This window comes from Procambarus clarkii, chromosome 8 (assembly GCF_040958095.1).
Source record: "Procambarus clarkii isolate CNS0578487 chromosome 8, FALCON_Pclarkii_2.0, whole genome shotgun sequence".
In the NCBI taxonomy this organism is placed as follows: Eukaryota; Metazoa; Arthropoda; class Malacostraca; order Decapoda; family Cambaridae; genus Procambarus; species Procambarus clarkii.
The window spans coordinates 28,006,327-28,026,724 of NC_091157.1; the positions used below are offsets into that span (position 1 = coordinate 28,006,327).

Below are 20,398 nucleotides of genomic sequence, written 5' to 3' on the forward strand. Positions count from 1 at the left end.
AGTTTTCAACCTCTGTTACTTAGAATGTGGGCAAACTGATTGAATGCAATTAAACTTCTGGTTGTGTTGTATTAGGGGAAGCTGTGGTTGTTGCCTTACACTAGGCAATGATTTTGACTAAAAGATTTAACTTTGCTTGACTATCATCTTTGTACTATGCCAATTCACCCATAATATCGTCTACTTCTGTTTCAGAAAAGTTGGTGTTTGCAAGTTAAGCCAAATACTTTTCCAGCTGGCATTTGACCTGCTCAAACTTGCCTGAAGCTACTTCAAAGTATCTTTCCAGCTCAATATGATAAACTGGAGTTTGTTGCAATAGATCTTGGCATTTGTTAATCAGTTTAGTTAAGTGACCCTTAAGACCTATCAGAGTCTTCTTCAAGTTCTGGTGTAGTCATGCTGGCAGTTCGGTTAGGCCTTGAAGGGCTTATACTATGGTTTCTAATGTAGCTTGGATACTTGCTCATAAAGGCTGAACAAGTACTGACGGTAATAGCCTACAATTAAATTTTCAATTACTAGACTGCAGTATCCTACTTCCATGGATGTTGGCAGTTAGGGGTTGTTAGATGTATATACACACAAATAAATTGGGTGGTAATCAGTGTCACTATAGGAATTTCTAGGCTAGCTCATCATTATCACCATCGGATGGATTAGAGACACCAATTAACACTCAAAGGTGAAATGGTTATAGTTAAAATAAAGTATAATTGAAAATATGATAATAATACATGCAACTTAAGTATATATGTACAACACAACTCATGTCATTATTAATCACACCCTCTTTAGGGGACTGCACAATGTTTAGTTTTGTCAATATTTAGTTCAACACTAGACAAGTGTTGTCTATCCTACCTAAACATGGGTTGGGACAATTAATTTTATTAGGCTAGGTTGATCATTATTTAATTCAATACTAGCATAATATTACCATACCCAGTATAAGGGTTGGGAAGTAGTCAATTATATAACATTGTGCAGTAAAGAGAATGGTGCAATATTTTATTTGGGTTTTATTTATATGTTAAAAACTTCTCTCTAAACTTGAGAGAACTATATATACATTTATGGTTAGTGGCCTCCCATCAACCTCTTGTGATATTTAATGGTGTTAATTATTTTTTTAGCCACATATGCTTGAGTCTCACGAGAGAGGTGTACTCTGTCTGGAGATATGTTCTCACAGAATGGACGAGTAGTAAAGTGGATATAGGAGGCTCCCTGATGTACCCTCTTCCTGAGACGGTAATTTATATTACTGGCTGTACTTGTGTAAAACTCAGAACTAACACCCCAACGATTATTATTCGGTGACACGTGGCTCTATTAGAGTAAACAAAACAGTTGAATTGTTTGCTTTAAAGGAGTTAAATATACTCCGGAGGTTATTTATAATCTCAGCTTGGTTACATGATGGGTGTATATCATTACCACTTAAGTATATTATTGTTAAGTGATGAGACTAATCTAGAGCTGCAGTTAAGATTGTATTGTTATAAAAGTTATGAGCAGTAGCTCCTGGTGACCTGAATATCTTTTCCCCAACTTCAGGTACAGCAGCAAGTTGCCTAGGCACTTGACTATGGCCCACAATTGCTACTTTGAACATCAGGATTATTGGGAATTAATTGCAGCTCACTGTTTCCCAATCACTGTTATTTAATTTGATGTTATTGTTTAGTTAGTGGCTGTATATTTAGAGTAGTCTTCCTAGGAATCTCCTTTTCACAAACTTGGGAGGAGGGGTGTACTTACCTCGTTGTGCTTGCAGGTGGTTGAGCTCTGACTTTTTGGTCCCGCCTCTCAACTGTCAATCAACTAATGTACAGGTTCCTGTGCCTATTGGGCTCTATCATATCTACACTTTAAACTTTGTATGGAGTCAGCCTTCACCACATCACTTCTTAATGTATTTCATTTGTCTACTACTCTGCCACTGAAAAAAATCTTTCTAATGTCTCTATGGCTCATTTGGGCACTCAATTTCCATCTGTATCCCCTAGTGTGTGTGTGCCCCTTGTGTTAAATAGTCTGTCTTTATCTACCCTATCAATTCCTCTGAGAATCTTGTATGTGGTGATCATGTCCCCCTCTAACTCTTCTGTCTCCCAGTGACGTGAGGGTTAATTCCCGTAGTCTCTCCTCGTAGATCATATCCCTCATTTCAGGTACTAGTCTGGTACCTGTGAACCTCTTCCAGTTTAGTTTTATGCTTGACTAGATATGGACTTCCTGCTGGAGCGACATACACCAGGATTGGTCTGACATATGTGGTATACAAAGTTCTGAAAGATTCCTAACACAAGATTCTAAGGGCGTTCTTATGTTAGCCAATCAGGCATATACCACTGATGTTATCCCTCTTGATATGGGCTTCAGGGAACAGGTCTGGCATGATATCAACCCCCAGGTCATTCTCTCTCTCTGACTTTTGAAGAATTTCATCTCCCAAATGATATATGTATCTGGTCTCCTGCTACCTATACCTATCTTCATTACATTACATTTGCTTGGGTTAAGCTCTAACAATCATTTGTTCAACCATTCCTGCAGCTTGTCCAGGTCTTCTTGAAGCCTCAAGCTGTCTTCCTCTGTCTTAATCCTTCTCATAATTTTGGCGTCGTCAGCAAACATTGAGAGGAATGAGTCTATACCCTCTGGGAGATCATTTACATATATCAGAAACAGGATAGGTCCAAGTACAGAGATCTATGGGACTCCACTAGTGACTTCACGCCAATCTGAGGTCTCACCCCTCACTGTAACTCTCTGCTTCCTATTGCTTAGGTACTCCCTTATCCATTGGAGCACCTTACCAGTTACTCCTGTTTTTGAGAGAAGGCACGAAATCCCTTCTATCCAGATGTGTTATTAGGATTTTATTTCACGATCTTCTCCATCACCTTGCATGGTATGCAAGTTAAGTACACTGGCCTGTAGTTCAGTGCCTCTTATCTGTCACCCTTTTTGAATATTGGGACTACATTAACCGCCTTCCATATTTCTGGTAGGTCTCTTGTTTCCAACGACCTACTATACACTATGGAGAGTGGCATTAAAGTGCTTCTGCACTCTCTTTCAATACCCATGGTGAGATTCCGTCCAGGCCAACCTGGAACCGTCCAGGATTCCGCCAAATGTAACCGCATTCTCACGTCCAGATCCAACAGATGCCTCTTGACCTCATCTTTTGTAATTTCGATTCCTTCCAAGGCCGCCTGGTTTACTGCCACCTCTTTTAGTGAAGTGACCTCACTTTGTTACTTCTCACGATCTTCTCCCTCACCTTGCATGGTATACAAGTTAAGGACACTGGCCTGTAGTTCAGTGCAGAGACCTGAGTGGGACAGCACTTTGGCCTAGGTACCTGGCAGCTGATTGGACAGCGCTTCATATTCGTAGTCCTGAGGTTCCGGGTTCGATCCCCGGTGGAGGCGGAGACAAATGGGCAAACTGTTTCTTTCACCCTGATGCCCCTGTTACCTAGCAATAAATAGGTACCTGGGAGTTAGACAGCTGCTACGGGCTGCTTCCTGGGGGTGTGTAGCAAAAAGGAGGCCTGGTCGAGGATCGGGCTGCGGGGATGCTAAGCCCTGAAGTCATCTGAAGATAACCTCTCTAGATTGTTTTATTGTGAAGACCTCCTGGAACCTTTTGTTGAGTTCTTCACACACCTCTTTGTCATTGTCTGTGTTCCTCCTAATGTGACTATGGAGTTCCTTTGGTTCGGTCTTGGCTTTATTAGCTGTATCTTTTTTATACGTTTTATCAGCTTCTCTTCTCACACTAACATACTCGTTCCTAGTTCTCTGGTATCTCTCTCTGGTGTCTGGTGTTCTGTTATTTCGGAAGTTCCTCCACGCCCTTTTGTTCAGTTCTTTTGCTTTCATACATGCCTTATTAAACCACGGATTCTTCTTTTGCTTCTAGGTTTTTTCCTGTCGGGCCGGGATAAACCTGTTTACATGCCTCTTGACACTTTTGGGTGACATAGTTCATCATGTCTTGTACCGACTTAGTTCTCAGTTCTGTGTCCCATTGTATATCCTTTAGGAATTTTCTCATCTCATAATTTCCCTTTCGGTATGCCAGCCCTTTGTTTCCCAGTTCTTTTTTTTTTTTTTGGGGGGGGGGGGAGATAATTCCTAGCTCTACCAGGTACTCAAAGATCAAAGTGATCACACTTTGACCACTTATTTCCAAGGAGGCTTCCAACTTAACTTCCATTAAATCCGACTCATTTAAGGTAAATATCACATCAAGCATAGCTGGTTCATCCTCTCCTCTCATTCCTGTCGTTCCCTTGATGTGATGGCTTAGAAAGTTTCTTGTTGCTACGTCCAGCACCTTAGCTCCCCATGTGTCTAATCCTCCATGTGGGTCTCTGTTCTCCCAACCAATCTTCCCGTGGTTGAAGTCTCCTTATGATTAGTAGTCTGGATCCGTTCCTGCTAGCTACAGAAGCTGCTTTCTCTATTATATTAATAGTGGCCATGTTGTTTCTATCATATTCCTATCTGGGTCTTCTGTCGTTTGGTGGGGGTTATATATGACTACTACTATAATATTTAGTCCTCCAATTGCTATGGTGCCTGTTATGTAGTCACTGAAATCTTCACAGTCCTGAATAACCATCTCTTTAAAACTCCAACCTTTTCTTACCAGCAAAGCTCCACCACCTCCTCCTCCTCTTTCTTCTCTCTCTTTCCTCACTTCATAGAAGTCCTGAGGAAATACTGCATTTATTATGGTTTTCGTTATGTTTGTTTCTGTGAGTGCTATTATGTTGCTTGTTAAGATTTATCTGGTGATGGTTTGATTGTGAGAAGAGATTATATGTTCCTTGATGGAGCCCTAATGTTGGTGTACACACATACTCACACACACACACACACACACACACACACACACACACACACACACACACACACACACACACACACACACACACACACACACACACACACACACACACACACACACACACACACACACACACACACACACACACACACACACACACACACACACACACACACACACACACACACACACACACACACACACACACACACACACACACACACACACACACACACACACACACAGTGACACACACACACACATACTCACACACACACACACACACACACACACACACACACACACACACACACACACACACACACACACACACACACACACACACACACACACACACACACACACACACACTCTCTCTCTGAAGAACTCAACAAAAGGTTCCAGGAGGTCTTTACAATAGAACAGGGAGAAGTCACGGCGCTAGGAGAGGTGGCAGCAAACCAGGTGACCTTGGAAAGGTTCGAAATTTCAAGAGATGAGGTCAAGAAGCACCTTATGGAGATGGATGTGAGGAAAGGTGTTGGGCCGGACGGAATCTCACCAGGGGTATTGAAATAGTGTGCAGGAGCACTTTGCTTGCCAGTCTCCATGGTGTATAGTAGGTCACTGGAAACGGGAGACCTACCAGAAATACGGAAGACTACTAATGTAGTACCAATATACAAAAAAGGGTGACAGACAAGAGGCACTGAACTACAGGCCAGTGTCCTTAACTTGTATACCATGCAAGGTGATGGAGAAGATTGTGAGAAAAAACCTAGTAACACATCTGGAGAGAAGAGACTTCGTGACAACCCATCAACATGGGTTCAGAGAGGGTAAATCTTGCCTTACAGGCTTGATAGAATTCTACGATCAGGTGACACAGATTAAGCAAGAAAGAGAAGGATGGGCAGACTTCATTTTTTTTTGGATTGTCGGAAAGCCTTTGACACAGTACCCTATAAGAGGTTAATGCATAAGCTGGAGAAACAGGCAGGAGTAACTGGTAGGGCGCTCCAGTGGATAAGGGAGTACCTAAGCAATAGGAAGCAGAGAGTTACAGTGAGGGGTGAGACCTCAGAATGGCGTGAAGTCACGAGTGGAGTCCCACACGGTTCTGTGCTTGGACCTATCCTGTTTCTGATATTCGTAAATGATCTCCCAGAGGGTATAGACTCATTCCTCTCAATGTTTGCTGACGACGCCAAAATTATGAGAAGGATTAAAACAGAGGAGGACAGCTTGAGGCTTCAAGAAGACCTGGACAAGCTGCAGGAATGGTCGAACAAATGGCTGTTAGAGTTTAACCCAAGCAAATGTAATGTAATGAAGATAGGGGTAGGAAGCAGGAGACCAGATACAAGGTATCATTTGGGAGATGAAATACTTCAAGAGTCAGAGAGAGAAAGACCAGGGGTTGATATCACGCCAGACCTTTCCCCTTGAAGCTCATATCAAGAGGATAACATCGGCAGCATATGCCAGGTTGGCTAACATAAGAACGGCCTTTAGAAACTTGTGTAAGGAATCTTTCAGAACATTATATACCACATATGTCAGACCAATCCTGGAGTATGCGGCTCCAGCATGGAGTCCATATCTAGTCAAGCATAAGACTAAACTGGAAAAGGTTCAAAGGTTTGCCACCAGACTAGTACCCGAGCTGAGAGGTATGAGCTACGAGGAGAGACTACGGGAATTAAACCTCACTTCGTTGGAAGATAGAAGAGTTAGGGGGGTACATGATCACCACCTTCAAGATTCTCAAGGGAATCGACAGGGTTGATAAAGACAGGCTATTTAACACAAGGGGAACACGCACAAGGGGACATAGGTGGAAACTGAGTGCCCAAATGAGCCACAGAGATATTAGAAAGAACTTTTTTAGTGTCAGAGTGGTTGACAAATGGAATGCATTAGGAAGTAATGTGGCGGAGGCTGACTCCATACACAGTTTCAAGTGTAGATATGATAGAGCCCAATAGGCTCAGGAACTTGTACACCTGTTGATTGACGGTTAAGAGGCGGGACCAAAGAGCCAGAGCTCAACCCCCGCAAGCACAACTAGGTGAGTACACACACACACACACACATACATATATATATTTTTTAGTTTTTTAAAGGGAAGGGAGTACCACCTCTGGCTGGAAGAAGGGGACCCTTAACCCATTAGGAAACCACACATAACGCATTAGAGGGAATGTTTAGGTCCCCTCCAATACAGTTTCTGGGTGCTTTTCTCCTACCACCGCCTTCCTTTGATTTTTTTGTTTTATTATATGTTTAGAGGTTACAAGATATACATTGTTTGATACAAAGAGTGCTTAAAGGTTATGGATCTCTTGAAGCTCCTCTGCTTCTGGACGGGAACCGAGGGGTGCAGCAGGCGTTTCCCCTCTGGATCGCAACACTGAGGTGATGAAACAAAAAAAACTGGGAGCTCTTGGGTCCCTGGTGACGTCAATGAGCTTGGAGCCCAATTCCTAGAGAAATCCCAAGGCACTCTTGCCCCAGGGGGCCATGCGTCTCAGACGCTATAGGAACAAAGATGTATTGACCTTCCAATCGCCTGTACTTGAGTGATTTTGCTTTTCCCCTGTGGTTGGCCGCCCCACTTGCTTGATCAGCACCAAAGTGTACATAGGTGTCGGCCAGGGTGGATACACTTGTGTAGTTCCACACCAAGTGTTTGCCCCCCCTTCCAGGAGTATATGGTGATGGCATCAGGGCGATGTGCGGGGAAATCCGGGTTTTGGTCCAATAGAATGCGAGGTTCTCTCTCAGCTGGGCACTGAGCTGAGACGAGGCTCCCCTTGATGACGTCATTGACCTCGTTGTGTCTCGCATGCCAGCCTATTGTGCTTCCGCAATGCAACCCATGCAGTCCATATTAGTCTACTTCCACACTGTTGCAAATACACTTGTATTCAGTGTGAATTGGGGCACCAAGGCGGAGGGCCACTGCTACACGAAGGGATTCTGGATCTAGAGGCGTGCCCATTGCCGACATTGGTACTGCCAGGAGGAAGTCTCCTGCATGGGGGGCACGCACTGCTCTGAGGCTGGCTTTCTCCTTTTCTGATGTTGCAGCTCTGAGCATGGCACCAGCTATTTTTTTTACTAGCGGGTGGTCCCAGCTGGACTGTTTAAGTTTTTTGTTGGTTCTATGATGCGTGCAAGAGCATTCCACTGATTTGAACATTCAGTGGAAGCAGGATCGTGTATTCCTGCTGAATTGCTTAGCAATTTCTTAGCAATTCAGGTTGGATATCTCTTACGAGATCGTGCGATGCATGGGAGGAGGAAAGGAAGGCTGATAGAGCAATCTGGGAGGCTGTGCGGACACCAAGGCCGCCGAGACATACGGGGAGGGTTGCTTGCTCTCACTGAGAGTCGTCCAATGGCAGGTTCAGGATTTTCACCAGTATGGACCTCAGAAGGGTGTCATACACATTTAATTTAGGGCTGCTGTAGGATGGAGAACATCTCAGAAAGTAGGTCAACTTGGAGAGAGATAGGCATCTTGTGAGGAGGAAGAGAGAATCATGGCATCAATCTTGTCAATCCTGTCCATCATTCTCTTTAGATCTGTAATTACCTCCTCGATTGCTTGTGGCCTAATGGGGGGCACCAAGGAGGGTGAAGTCCAATGATTCGACAACGAGAATGTCTGGAAAAACATGTTTTATTTGCCCACTGATGTCTGGGTTGCAGGAGATTAAATCACATTTGGATGTATTGAGAATGAGGTCCAAGGCTGCTCCTTCCTCCTGGATTTTCCTTATATCCTCCAAATTGTTTTCTGGGGTTCCAGCGAGAGTGCCATCATCCAGGTACCAGATGTTTAACTCGCTTGTCAGACTATCAGTGACCTCTTTGATAGCTAAGCAGAAAAAAGGGGGTTTAAGGTGTCACCTTGTTGGCCACCTTCACAGGAGGCTATTTCATTTTCCTCAAAAAGAAGCTTAGATCACAAATGTGATCATCCTTTGTAAGGTCTTGTTGATCGAGTAGTTAAGGGGTCCTTGTGGCCTAAAATATATATATATATATATACATATATATGTCGTACCTAGTAACCAGAACACACTTCTATGCCTACTATGCAAGGCCTGATTTGCCTAATAAGCCAAGTTTTTATGAATTAATTGGTTTTCGACTACGTAACCTACCTAACCTAACCTAACCTAACTTTTTCGGCTACCTAACCTAACCTAACCTATAAAGATAGGTTAGGTTAGGTTAGGTAGGGTTGGTTAGGTTCGGTCATATATCTACGTTATTTTTAACTCCAATAAAAAAACATTGACCTCATACGTAATGAAATGGGTAGCTTTATCATTTCATAAGAAAAAAAATAGGGAAACTATATTAATTCGGGAAAACTTGGCTTATTAGGCAAATAGGGCCTTGCATTGTAGGCCGAGAAGTGCGTTCTGGCTACTAGGTACGACATATATATATATATATAAACAAAAATCATTCTATAATAAAATAAGAATCTGTTTTCATTATCTGTTAAGAAAACGAATGAGATCTGATTGCCGCCTGAGAATGCTAATAGTTTTGCTCTGCTGATACTCTATGTTTTTCTTTTCATTATGAAAATATACCATAGAATAAATACAGTATGTGAAACATATAATGCTAAATTCAACATCAATTTCAATCTTAGAAAATATTTATTAGTATTTGAGGTCGAAGTATATGATGTAAGTTGGTTTGTACATGGTTTGAAAAAGAGTTGTTACATTTGCGATCATACATCACCCGGGGGCAAGTAATACCAGACCAGCCAGAGGAGGCTAACACGTGACCAACCACACGTGCCAGCTAACCATTGGATTGTAGAGCCTGACAAAGTCGCCGACGCCGTAAGAGCCGTGGGGTCTGGCCAGATATATGCGGTGAGGCAGGACGAAGATGGTGGCTAGGAAGTCTGCCACTCTGGTGCGCTTGTACGACACTGCGAAGGGCCCCAGGGCCATGTCCGCTTCCTAGTAAAACACCCTGAAGTTACTACTACATAAATGTTATATAATCAAAATAGAAAAAAATAATTTTTTAAACAATTGCATGAAGAAAAATAACATTTGACTCATGTTTACACACAATGTATATGTAATTTTATCCATATGTATCAGGCAGACGATGTGTCAATAATGTGGATGAAAATATGATGACAAACCAACACATCAGAAGAATGTCGTCGTTTCTGTATCTTCTGGTGTGTGGTTTGAACATTATTAGTCAAGTTTAATTTGCATTTGAATTGAATCAAAGCATTACTCATTCCATTCACTGCAGATGTAGAACATTTGAGAGGTTCAACTAGACTATAGGAGTGAACGCTCACATTGGGATCCAACTGAGTGACGCACCTGCCGTTGGATCATACCCAACATGCCGTTCCAGGAGCCGTTGGAGTCCTCCACCCCCCACAACCCGTCTGGGGGACGCATGATCTGGATCCTAAAATAATTTCTTAATAATAACGTGAGAAGCATACATAAATAAAAACACTTAACATATGTACACGTTCATGCACATGTGAAGACACAGGCACCATATACACACATGAGTGGCCCAAACTTATAGAGGTGATTTTTTATGATGCATATAATCTAATATTATTACACCTTGCAGAAGTACTCTACACGCAAAATATGAGCAGAATTAAATAATATTTAATGCTGCCGCCACACGATTGGAAATTAGATCAATATGTTATAAATTCAGTATTTCCACACCTCTCAAAAGTTTACTAAATTTGGTTCTTTTTCAACTTTGTCCCCAATAGGCCTGGTCCATATAAATGCTTTCAGTAATTATCAGAATGTGCAGTTTATTCTGCAAGTTTTGTTATGTTTGAAACGGATTTATATGCTTCTCTACAATCTGCACGATGTGCTGCCATTGTTCTTCGTGAGATTTGTGTCGAATGACTGAATCAAATTAAAGCAATGCATACCATGCAATATTCACTCATCTAGTTACTTTACTCTTACTCTATCGACAACTTAGATAAATCACAATGAAAGGCACTGTACACAGTCTGTTGCATGTCTGTACCGTTACCATATATTCTTAACGGTGAATGCCACTTGATGTGTTGTTAATAGTAAGATCGCGGGGTTTCCACCCACTGGTAGCTTATTTGCGACCAATTAGTATTAACTTGACGTTGTCTAGGCCTTAGAGCAATGCAGTCTGGCCCTGGGGCCTCTGAGATAATCCCGCACATATCTTCCCATACTGCATCCTGTCAAACCACTCAGGCTAGACGGTAGAACGACGGTCTCGTTTTATGCAAGTCGGCGTTCAATCGACCGACCGTCCAAGTAGTTGGGCACCATCCCTTTCCCCCCATCCCATCCCAAATCCTTATCCTGACCCCTTCCATGTGCTATATAGTCGTACTAGCTTGGCGCTTTCTTGTGATAATTCCTCCATCATACCGCGTCCTAGGCTGTGAATGCTTGGCAGGTTCAGAGCCACAATCCAGGTTTCGTCTCGATACTAACCAATCAGAGAATCGCGGTTACAAGGGCGTGGGCACGCTGACCTTCTTATAAATGATCAGAGGTCATAGGGGGTAGGTGACGACATCACTGTTACCCTGGCCACTGACTGTTACCCGGGTGACCTCGGCGGGTGACCTGACTGCTTCATCCCTGGCTACTGACTGTTACCCGGGTGACCTCGGTGGGTGACCTGACTGCTTCATCCCTGGCCACTGACTGTTACCCGGGTGACCTCGGTGGGTGACCTGACTGCTTCATCCCTGGCTACTGACTGTTACCCGGGTGACCTCGGCGGGTGACCTGACTGCTTCATCCCTGGCTACTGACTGTTACCCGGGTGACCTCGGTGGGTGACCTGACTGCTTCATCCCTGGCCACTGATTGTTACCCGGGTGGCCTCGGTGGGTGACCTGACTGCTTCATCCCTGGCCACTGACTGGGAGGCAAACATTTCACCAAAGTAGCTGCTGTTAGAGAGGGAGGGCTGGTGCCAACCTATTCATTACTACCTGATTGATTGATTGATGAAGATTAAGCCACCCAAAAGGTGGCACGAGCATGAATAGCCCGTAAGTGGTGGCCCTTTTGAGCCATTACCAGTATCAAGAGCTGATACTGGAGATCTGTGGAGGTGCGACTGCACCCTGCGTGACGGAAGATGCCTCCCGTGATTACTACCTGCTAGCGAGTTCTTTATATACCCTGAATCAACTACATCCCTCCTAACATAATCATGTTGCTCTAAACAACATGGTTATCGCTACTAAGTAATAGTAGCTTAGTAGCGATCATTCAGAGACCAAACTGGAAAGGTCTTAGTGCAACACCTAGGGAGATAGCTGTCGTGCACATGCTCGTGCACTGAGCACAAGGAGTAGCTTCCAGGCTCCTGTGCGCATTCAATAGCTGTGCAACATGCAACATAGAATCAGCAGTGGGAAACTACTTGAACATTCTCTCACAAAGGAAGAAGGAATATAGAGTCAGGAGAACAAGAAAGGAATATAGAGTCAGGAGAACAAGAAAGGAATATAGAGTCAGGAGAACAAGAAAGGAATATAGAGTCAGGAGAACAAGAAAGGAATATAGAGTCAGGAGAACAAGAAAGGAATATAGAGTCAGGAGAACAAGAAAGGAATATAGAGTCAGGAGAACCAGAAAGGAATATAGAGTCAGGAGAACAAGAAAGGAATATAGAGTCAGGAGAACAAGAAAGGAATATAGAGTCAGGAGAACAAGAAACGAATATAGAGTCAGGAGAACAAGAAATGAACATGTGTGCATTAGAATAAAAACAGATATCTTTTGAGAACAACATTGTCAGTATGGGAAAGAACCAACCAACAGTGGAACTCAGTCAAATAAGTTGGTAAACCATCGTTGGTAAACCAGCGTTGGTAAACCAGCGTTGGTAAACCAGCGTTGGTAAACCAGCGTTGATAACCAGCGTTGGTAAACCAGCGTTGGTAAACCAGCGTTGGTAAACCAGCGTTGGTAAACTAGCGTTGGTAAACCAGCGTTGGTAAACCAGCGTTGGTAAACCAGCGTTGATAACCAGCGTTGGTAAACCAGCGATGGTAAACCAGCGTTGGTAAACCAGCGTTGGTGAGGTTTGCAAGGACAAGTGATACTAATAAACAAAGATGGAAAGCGACATGAGCAATTAAACTACTGACCAGTGCTTTAAACACCCCTACTGTGCAAAGTGAGAAACAGTGATAAGGAAAATAATGGAGCGTCTAGAGAGAATAACCTTCATATCAATGTAAAAACCTGGGTTCAAGGAAGGTAAATCATACCAATCAATGATATTGCAGTTTTACGATAGGTTGGCTGAGATCAGACATGAAGGGGGAGAGATCGGAAGAATGCATGTTGTAAGAGTTCTTAATTGGGCGAAGAATAACCTAAAGAACAGGATAGAAAATAGTAAGTAACAATAAAGGAGGAAATATAGGATTGGAGGAAAGTGATAAGTTGAGTCACAGAAGGATCAGGGTAGTGCCCGTGTGTGCCAGAAATGTGTCAAAGTTGTTGTTGGCTCCAAAAAGATTCAAATAGGTTGCAGGAATAGCCAGACGAATGGCTACTAGACTTCAATCCATAAATGTGCAAACAACTGAGTTTGGAGACGAGAGTAAGGAGGACAGAGGAGCATACGTAATAAAATGATAATTCACTGAAGGTGAGTGAGAGAACAAGATCTGGAGTAGACAAAATCTTTGGAGACACACATCAATAGAATCACAACAGAGAAAATAACAGAGATAACTTTCATACAAGATTTATATATATTTCAATTTACTACAAACTTCCTAACACCGAGAGGCACAAATGAGAATATAACAACGTAAGGTAATGAAGGAAGTCCTATATGAAGACCCCATGTCGTGAAATATTTTCGATTATATATATATATTAATTCGTAATAGAGGTGGAGATGACAATAAAATAAAAAGTGAAAAGATAGCAGGAGACAAGGCAATGGAGGGCAGAGAACTACAGGTGAATAAAATTATTTCACACAGATACAATAGAGCACTGAAATCATGGTTATCTTGAGATCTTGAGGTTATCTTGAGATGATTTCGGGGCTTTAGAGTCCCCGCGGCCCGGTCCTCGACCAGGCCTCCACCCCCAGGAAGCAGCCCGTGACAGCTGACTAACTCCCAGGTACCTATTTACTGCTAGGTAACAGAGGCATTCAGGGTGAAAGAAACTTTGCCCATTTGTTTCTGCCTCGTGCGGGAATCGAACCCGCGCCACAGAATTACGAGTCCTGCGCGCTGTCCACCAGGCTACGAGGCCCCTCCTCGTAGGCCCCCTCACCATTACCCCATGGTGGGGTAATGAGAAGAACCCGACAAATTAATTGCAGTTGAACAGTTAGAATCATAATGTATAAATATAGCTAGTACTTTAAACAACATCACAGTACAACAAAACGAGGACAAGGAAGGAATACTTAAGAGTCAGAAGTCAAGCAGAGAGATACTGTGAAGGTGACATAAAACCTCATAAAGATCTAAAATGATCCAAAGGCAGATCAGAAAGGACACGATTCCAAGAGAACAAATGATAAGTCACGACATAAGGAAGAATTCTGGAAGTTTTTTATTGGCCAAACACCCAGACAGGACCTCACCTTGGCTACAAAATTGGTTCATAGGTCCTTTGCATGATACTTACAAGTATACACAGGAATTAAATAAGACAGGAGAACTGCAAGATACCAGAATATTATATATATTATAGGATAAAAACCCACACTTACGTATTTGTTTTAGTAAAGATTTACACCAAGTCTTTTGCACTCTCCCGAGTGCTCTGTCAAGGTCTGAGTATGTGATTTGTACATGCCCAGAAAATACTTTCACATGCTCAGTGTGTGGTTTCTAGATACCCCATTCTCAGGCAAAACACTCGGAAGAGTATAAAAGACTTGGCGTAAATCTTTACATAAATTTCACAAATACATAAATGTGGATTTTATTCTATAGTATTCGGTCTGTGAGAAGACATTAACGTTATTTATTAAATATACTGTTGTGTTAATGTAAAGAAGACAGCGACCACACAAGGAATGTACGTTAAGGAAGTCATCTTCCTTAACGTGCATACTATGTTATGTGATGGAAAAGGAATTATTAATAGTATAGAAAAATATTAATAAATAAAATTTCTTTTCTAATGAAACAAAGAATTCGTTCAGTTCAGTCAGGTCTTGCGTGAAAAATGTGTTATAATACTATACGATTAAGGAGGTCAGGCAAGACATAGATGGATAGCCAGGCTGTGTATTATTATGTTGCTGGAAGGTCTTTGATTCAGTCCCTCTCAAGACTGTTCAGTAATATGGAGGCACAGGTTGGGGTGACAGCCAAGGCGTTCCAGTGTGCAACAATGGCCATAGTGAGGGAAGAATCTTCATATTAGCGAGAAGCTGCCACTTAGAGTCGTAGTTGGGTAGCGCATTAACCCATCAGTGACACATTCGTAGAACATAGATCTGTTACATACAGAAATCACAATAGCGTGATATATCAAATGAATAAATCCACAAGGGTCGTGATGAGGGTTCGACCTTACGTCCATGATGATCCCAGATGAGCCTTAATCGACTGAGCCACGACATGGTCAAAAGAATTGCAACCGGGAGTGCTACTGCTCTCACACGATCAGATATATCACTCTATTGTGATTTCTGTGTGAAATGAAGTATGAGCGAAGAGGTAGAATAGCTTGTTGACAGAGGCCGAGTGCATGGGGGATATGTGTAAAACCCCGGTTTGTGTCTCGGAGAAACTGTAGAATCCGCGTGAGAGCTTTAACAATCCCGTTTGCAATTCTTTTGACAATGTCGTGGCCCAGTAGATTAGGCACGTCTGGGATCATCCTGGACGTAAGTTCGAACCCCTCATCACGGCCCTTGTGAATTTATTCTCAGACCTGTTCTATTCTTGATGTATAAGGAGCCTCAACTGTTTGTGATTGGCGTACACAGAAGACACAATAGTAATCAGGGGAATAGGTATCATGGACGAGTACAATAAGAAGAGGATAACTTAGAAAACCTTAAAAATGTGTTTGACAGGAAGCATATAATGTTCATCAGGGCAACCCTAAGGTAATACAGATGGCTGCTGTGGAAAGACCAAACACAAGGCTCAGAAGGTTCAGGATGTAGCCCAAAGACTCAAGAAAGAAACCTATATATATTGATATCACTCCAAACAAGGAGTCATTGAATCATTGTAGAATACATACACTAGACCAATTATTGGGTATACAGTGAAAACATGAAGCATTCACCTCACAAAGCACATTCCAGTGCTGAAGAAAGCTCATAGATATGACGCCAGGCTGGTGATAGAGTTGAAAGACAGGAGTTATTAGGTCATGATAAAGAAGCTGAACCCCACGACGAATGAGGATAAGAACAAAATTATTAAGACACACATAATGGTCCAGGGAATATATGAAGATGAAACACTCAACAGGCAAAGGACCAAAACCAGGGAACCTGGATGGAGACTTTTTTGTTTCATCTATACTTATTTTCTTATGTTCCAATTAAGTAAACACTCCCACACACCTGAGATTCATCTTGTCAGTGATCATCAGCAGCAGGTCCCACATGATGCCGGAGTACACAGGAACATCCTGCTCACCCTCGCTGATGAGGAAGTATGGCTGCCACTGGATCGCATCATCATAGGTTAATCATCATTAATCTTTATTAATTAATCAGCAGTATAGGAAAATAAATATAAATAAATTAACAGAATTATACCCATCATTTACAAAATCCACTTCGTTATTTGATACCACTGCTACATCCAGCACCATTACGTTACAGCAAATCCTTCTTCACACACCTACCATCGTCTCCACCTTTGTCTTCTCTTCCTATTCTCAAACATATTTAAACAATCCTGTTTCCTTTGTGTATCATCATCCATTCGCTCAACATGACCATATCTTCTCAGTGGATCTTGATCCGAAAGCAGCAAACTGCTACCCAAAAGGAACGTGCCTATCCCTGTGGCTACCGCTCAAGCACAGGAGAATTAGCTGTTCCATGCTGTCATGGAATACTTAATGTATGGAATAAAGTCCTAAGTCATATAAGCAAAGTTGATATGACTTAGGGTTTTATATGACTAAGGGTCTATATGACTTAGGACCTGGAATACCGAATACCCCTGTGCTTGAGCGGTACCCACAGGGATAAGCACGTTGCAATTGGGTATCGGTTTGCTTCTTTGGAATTCTTCCCTTTTAAGGATTCAACCCATAATATAGATCAGAGAGCATCGGTCTCCCGTGTCAGACGACGGGTGTTCGAGCTTCCAAGTGCCCAAGGAGGATCAAATATTACAACCTGGGTACTGTTGAATACAGTTTCCCTCACCAGACATATGAACAACATCCATGGTACTGTAGAAGAGTTTCCATCACCAGACATATCACGTCTATTAAAACTGATATAATCGACTGACAACGCTACAATAGATGATTAGGGTTTGGTGTAGTACAGCAAATCGTTCATCCATTTGATGAATGTAGTCATCATCTAACTAACACTAACTTAGGTACATCCTACAATCATGGAGACTAAGACAATATCCAGCTCACTCCTCACCTCCTGCACCCTGACCTTGACTGTACATCTCCCCACTTCACTTCATTCCACATGGTTATAAATACTGCAGCTTCGGTTAATGTTTCCTTCTTCCTCTTTGCATTCAAATATGAGATTCAAAACGATGTTCACCATTTAGCATCACTCCAATGAAATTATAAAATGATCTTAGGATAGGTAATTTTTAAGCTTCCTTCTAGGTGAAAAAAAAATATTGAGAAATTTTACTAAAATCATTGATCTAACGATATGAACATTATTAAATTACACACACACACACACACACACACACACACACACACACACACACACACACACACACACACACACACACACACACACACACACACACAAACACACACACACACACACACACGCACGCACGAACGCACGCACGCACGCACGCACGCACGCACACACACACACACACACACACACACACACACACACACACACACACACACACACACACACACACACGCACACACACGCGCACACACACACACACACACACACACACACACACACACACACACACACACACACACACACACACACACACACACACACACACACACACGCACACACACACACACATACACGCGCACACACACACACACGCGCACACACACACACACACACACACACACACACGCACAGACACACACACACACACACACACACACACACACACACACACACACACACACACACACACACACACACACACACACACACACACACACACACACGCACACAGTAGTAGGGATGGCTCCACACAGGTACCTTTTTTTTCTGGGAGAAAAAAGGTACCTGTGCGCCCCAAGGGTTTCAGGTAAATTTAGAATATCCCCTGTGCGCCCCAAGGGTTTCAGGTCCAAAGGGAAAAAAAGTGCCTGTGCGCCCCAAGGGTTTCAGGTAAATTTAGAAAATCCCCTGTGCGCCCCAAGGGTTTTCAGGCGAATTTGGGGAGTCACAGATTTAGAATTAGGGAATTCTTATAATGAAAAATAATGTCATACGAGTTTGCTAAAGTTCTTATAAGAAAAATAATTTCCGAGACTTAGAAGTTTGTTAAGGCCTTATGGGAGAAATTCAAATAACATGTGTAGCACTTTAGGGCTTCCAGGAGAACTCTACGGACATATTTTACATGTTTTCAACTTACAAAATCGTCTATGTAAGCCTTAGTTATTCATATAAATTTAGAAAAGCACCTGTGTAAGTCATTGTTTTCAGGGTTTCGTACATCACACCCCCCTCCCTCTCCCCCTTACCTCGCAATCTGTCGCATCACCTTTATTTACTTTGCGCCCAGCCAGTCAGTCGGCTCTTAATCTTATCTTATCTTATCCATAATATCTGGACCGTCCCTCCTCTCTCTCTCTCTCTCTCCTTTCATTCAGTTCAACTATTTTCCAACATCGTATGTTTGCTCCTTTTCATTAAGCAAGTCAGTATGTTTGCTCCTTTTCATTAAGCAAGTCAGTTTTACACAAATAAATCATGTTAGTAAGCAAGTTCTAGCTCACGTTCCCCACCTTAGTCCCCTGTCGTATAAAGAATACTATCATTCCAATCCCTCTAAAATTTTAAAATAATCATATTTCAAATGTAGTTCAATACAGTAATTAGTTACCAAGCTCCAGCTCTTGTCCTCCGCCTTAGCTCTCTCTCGTATCTTCGTTAGTATCAGTCCAATTTCCCTGAAATTTCTACCCTCTGTATTTCAGACATAGTTTAGTAAATGCAAACAATTATCAAACTCTAGCTCTTGTCCCCAGCTTAGTTCATTTGTACAAAATCATTAGTAACAGTCCAAATTTCCCTGAAATTTCTACCCTCTGTATTTCAGACATAGTTTAGTAAATGCAAACAATTATCAAACTCTAGCTCTTGTCCCCAGCTTAGTTCATTTGTACAAAATCATTAGTAACAGTCCAAATTCCCTGAAATTTCTACCCTCTGTATTTCAGACACCGTAAATAAGATCAAAACAGTTACCAAGCTCCAGCTCTTGTCCTCCGCCTTAGCTCTCTCTCGTATCTTCGTTAGTAACAGATCAATTCCCCTGAAATTTCTACCCTCTGTATTTCAGACACCGTAAATAAAATCAAAATAGTTATCGAGCTCCAGCTCTCGTCCCCGCCTTAATTCTCTTTCGTATCTTTGTAAATAACCCATCAATTTCCCTAAAATTAAAAGCAGACATACTTCAAAGTTAGTAAATAAGATCAAGTCAGTTACTGAGCTCCAGCTCTCGTCCCCGCCTTAGTTCTCTTTCATATCTTTGTAAATAAACCATCAATTTCCCTGAAATTTTTACCCTCTGTATTTCAGACATAGTAAATATGAAGTAAACAATTATAAAACTCTAGCTCTTGTCCTCTGTCCAAGCTCACTTTTGTAAAATCATTACTCTCAGTCCAAATCACCCAACTACATTTTCAGACATAGTAAATAAAAACCAGTTCAGTTATCAAGTTTCAACTCTTGTGCCCCAGCTTAGTTCATTTGTACAAGTTCTTTATTTTCCAACTAAATCACCCTGAGATTTAAGATCACCGTATTTCTAACGTAGTAAAATTAATCGGGGCATTAACCAAGCTCAATTCCCTCTGCCTTAGATCATCAGACATAAATATTTTCGATCAAGTCCGTCTCCAGCTTAACTCTTACCCTTTCCCTCCCTTACCTTCTCATCCCCAACTTATCCAAACCTTCAATAATCGTACTGTATTTGCATATTTTCTCTATATTCACTGTGTTCTTCGTATTCTCATCCGTGTTCACTCCATGTTCTTCAAAATGTTCACAGTCCCATTCAGTTCATATTTTCACAAGTATCTCCATT

The 20,398-nt window shown here is 42.2% G+C and overlaps 1 protein-coding gene across 1 annotated transcript in view; it reads right to left on the reverse strand.

The window, feature by feature from the left end:
* LOC123750234 (glutamate receptor ionotropic, kainate glr-3-like) overlaps positions 1-16,748 on the reverse strand; it is a 47,962-nt gene extending 31,214 nt beyond the window's left edge. The window contains exons 1-4 of the mRNA XM_069319910.1: positions 16,704-16,748; positions 16,495-16,598; positions 10,257-10,347; positions 9,714-9,872 (exon numbers count right to left, since the gene is read on the reverse strand). Coding sequence (XP_069176011.1) covers positions 9,714-9,872; positions 10,257-10,347; positions 16,495-16,598; positions 16,704-16,748 — 399 coding nt within the window. The remainder of the gene's footprint in view (positions 1-9,713; positions 9,873-10,256; positions 10,348-16,494; positions 16,599-16,703) is intronic.
* Positions 16,749-20,398: the final 3,650 nt, after the last annotated feature.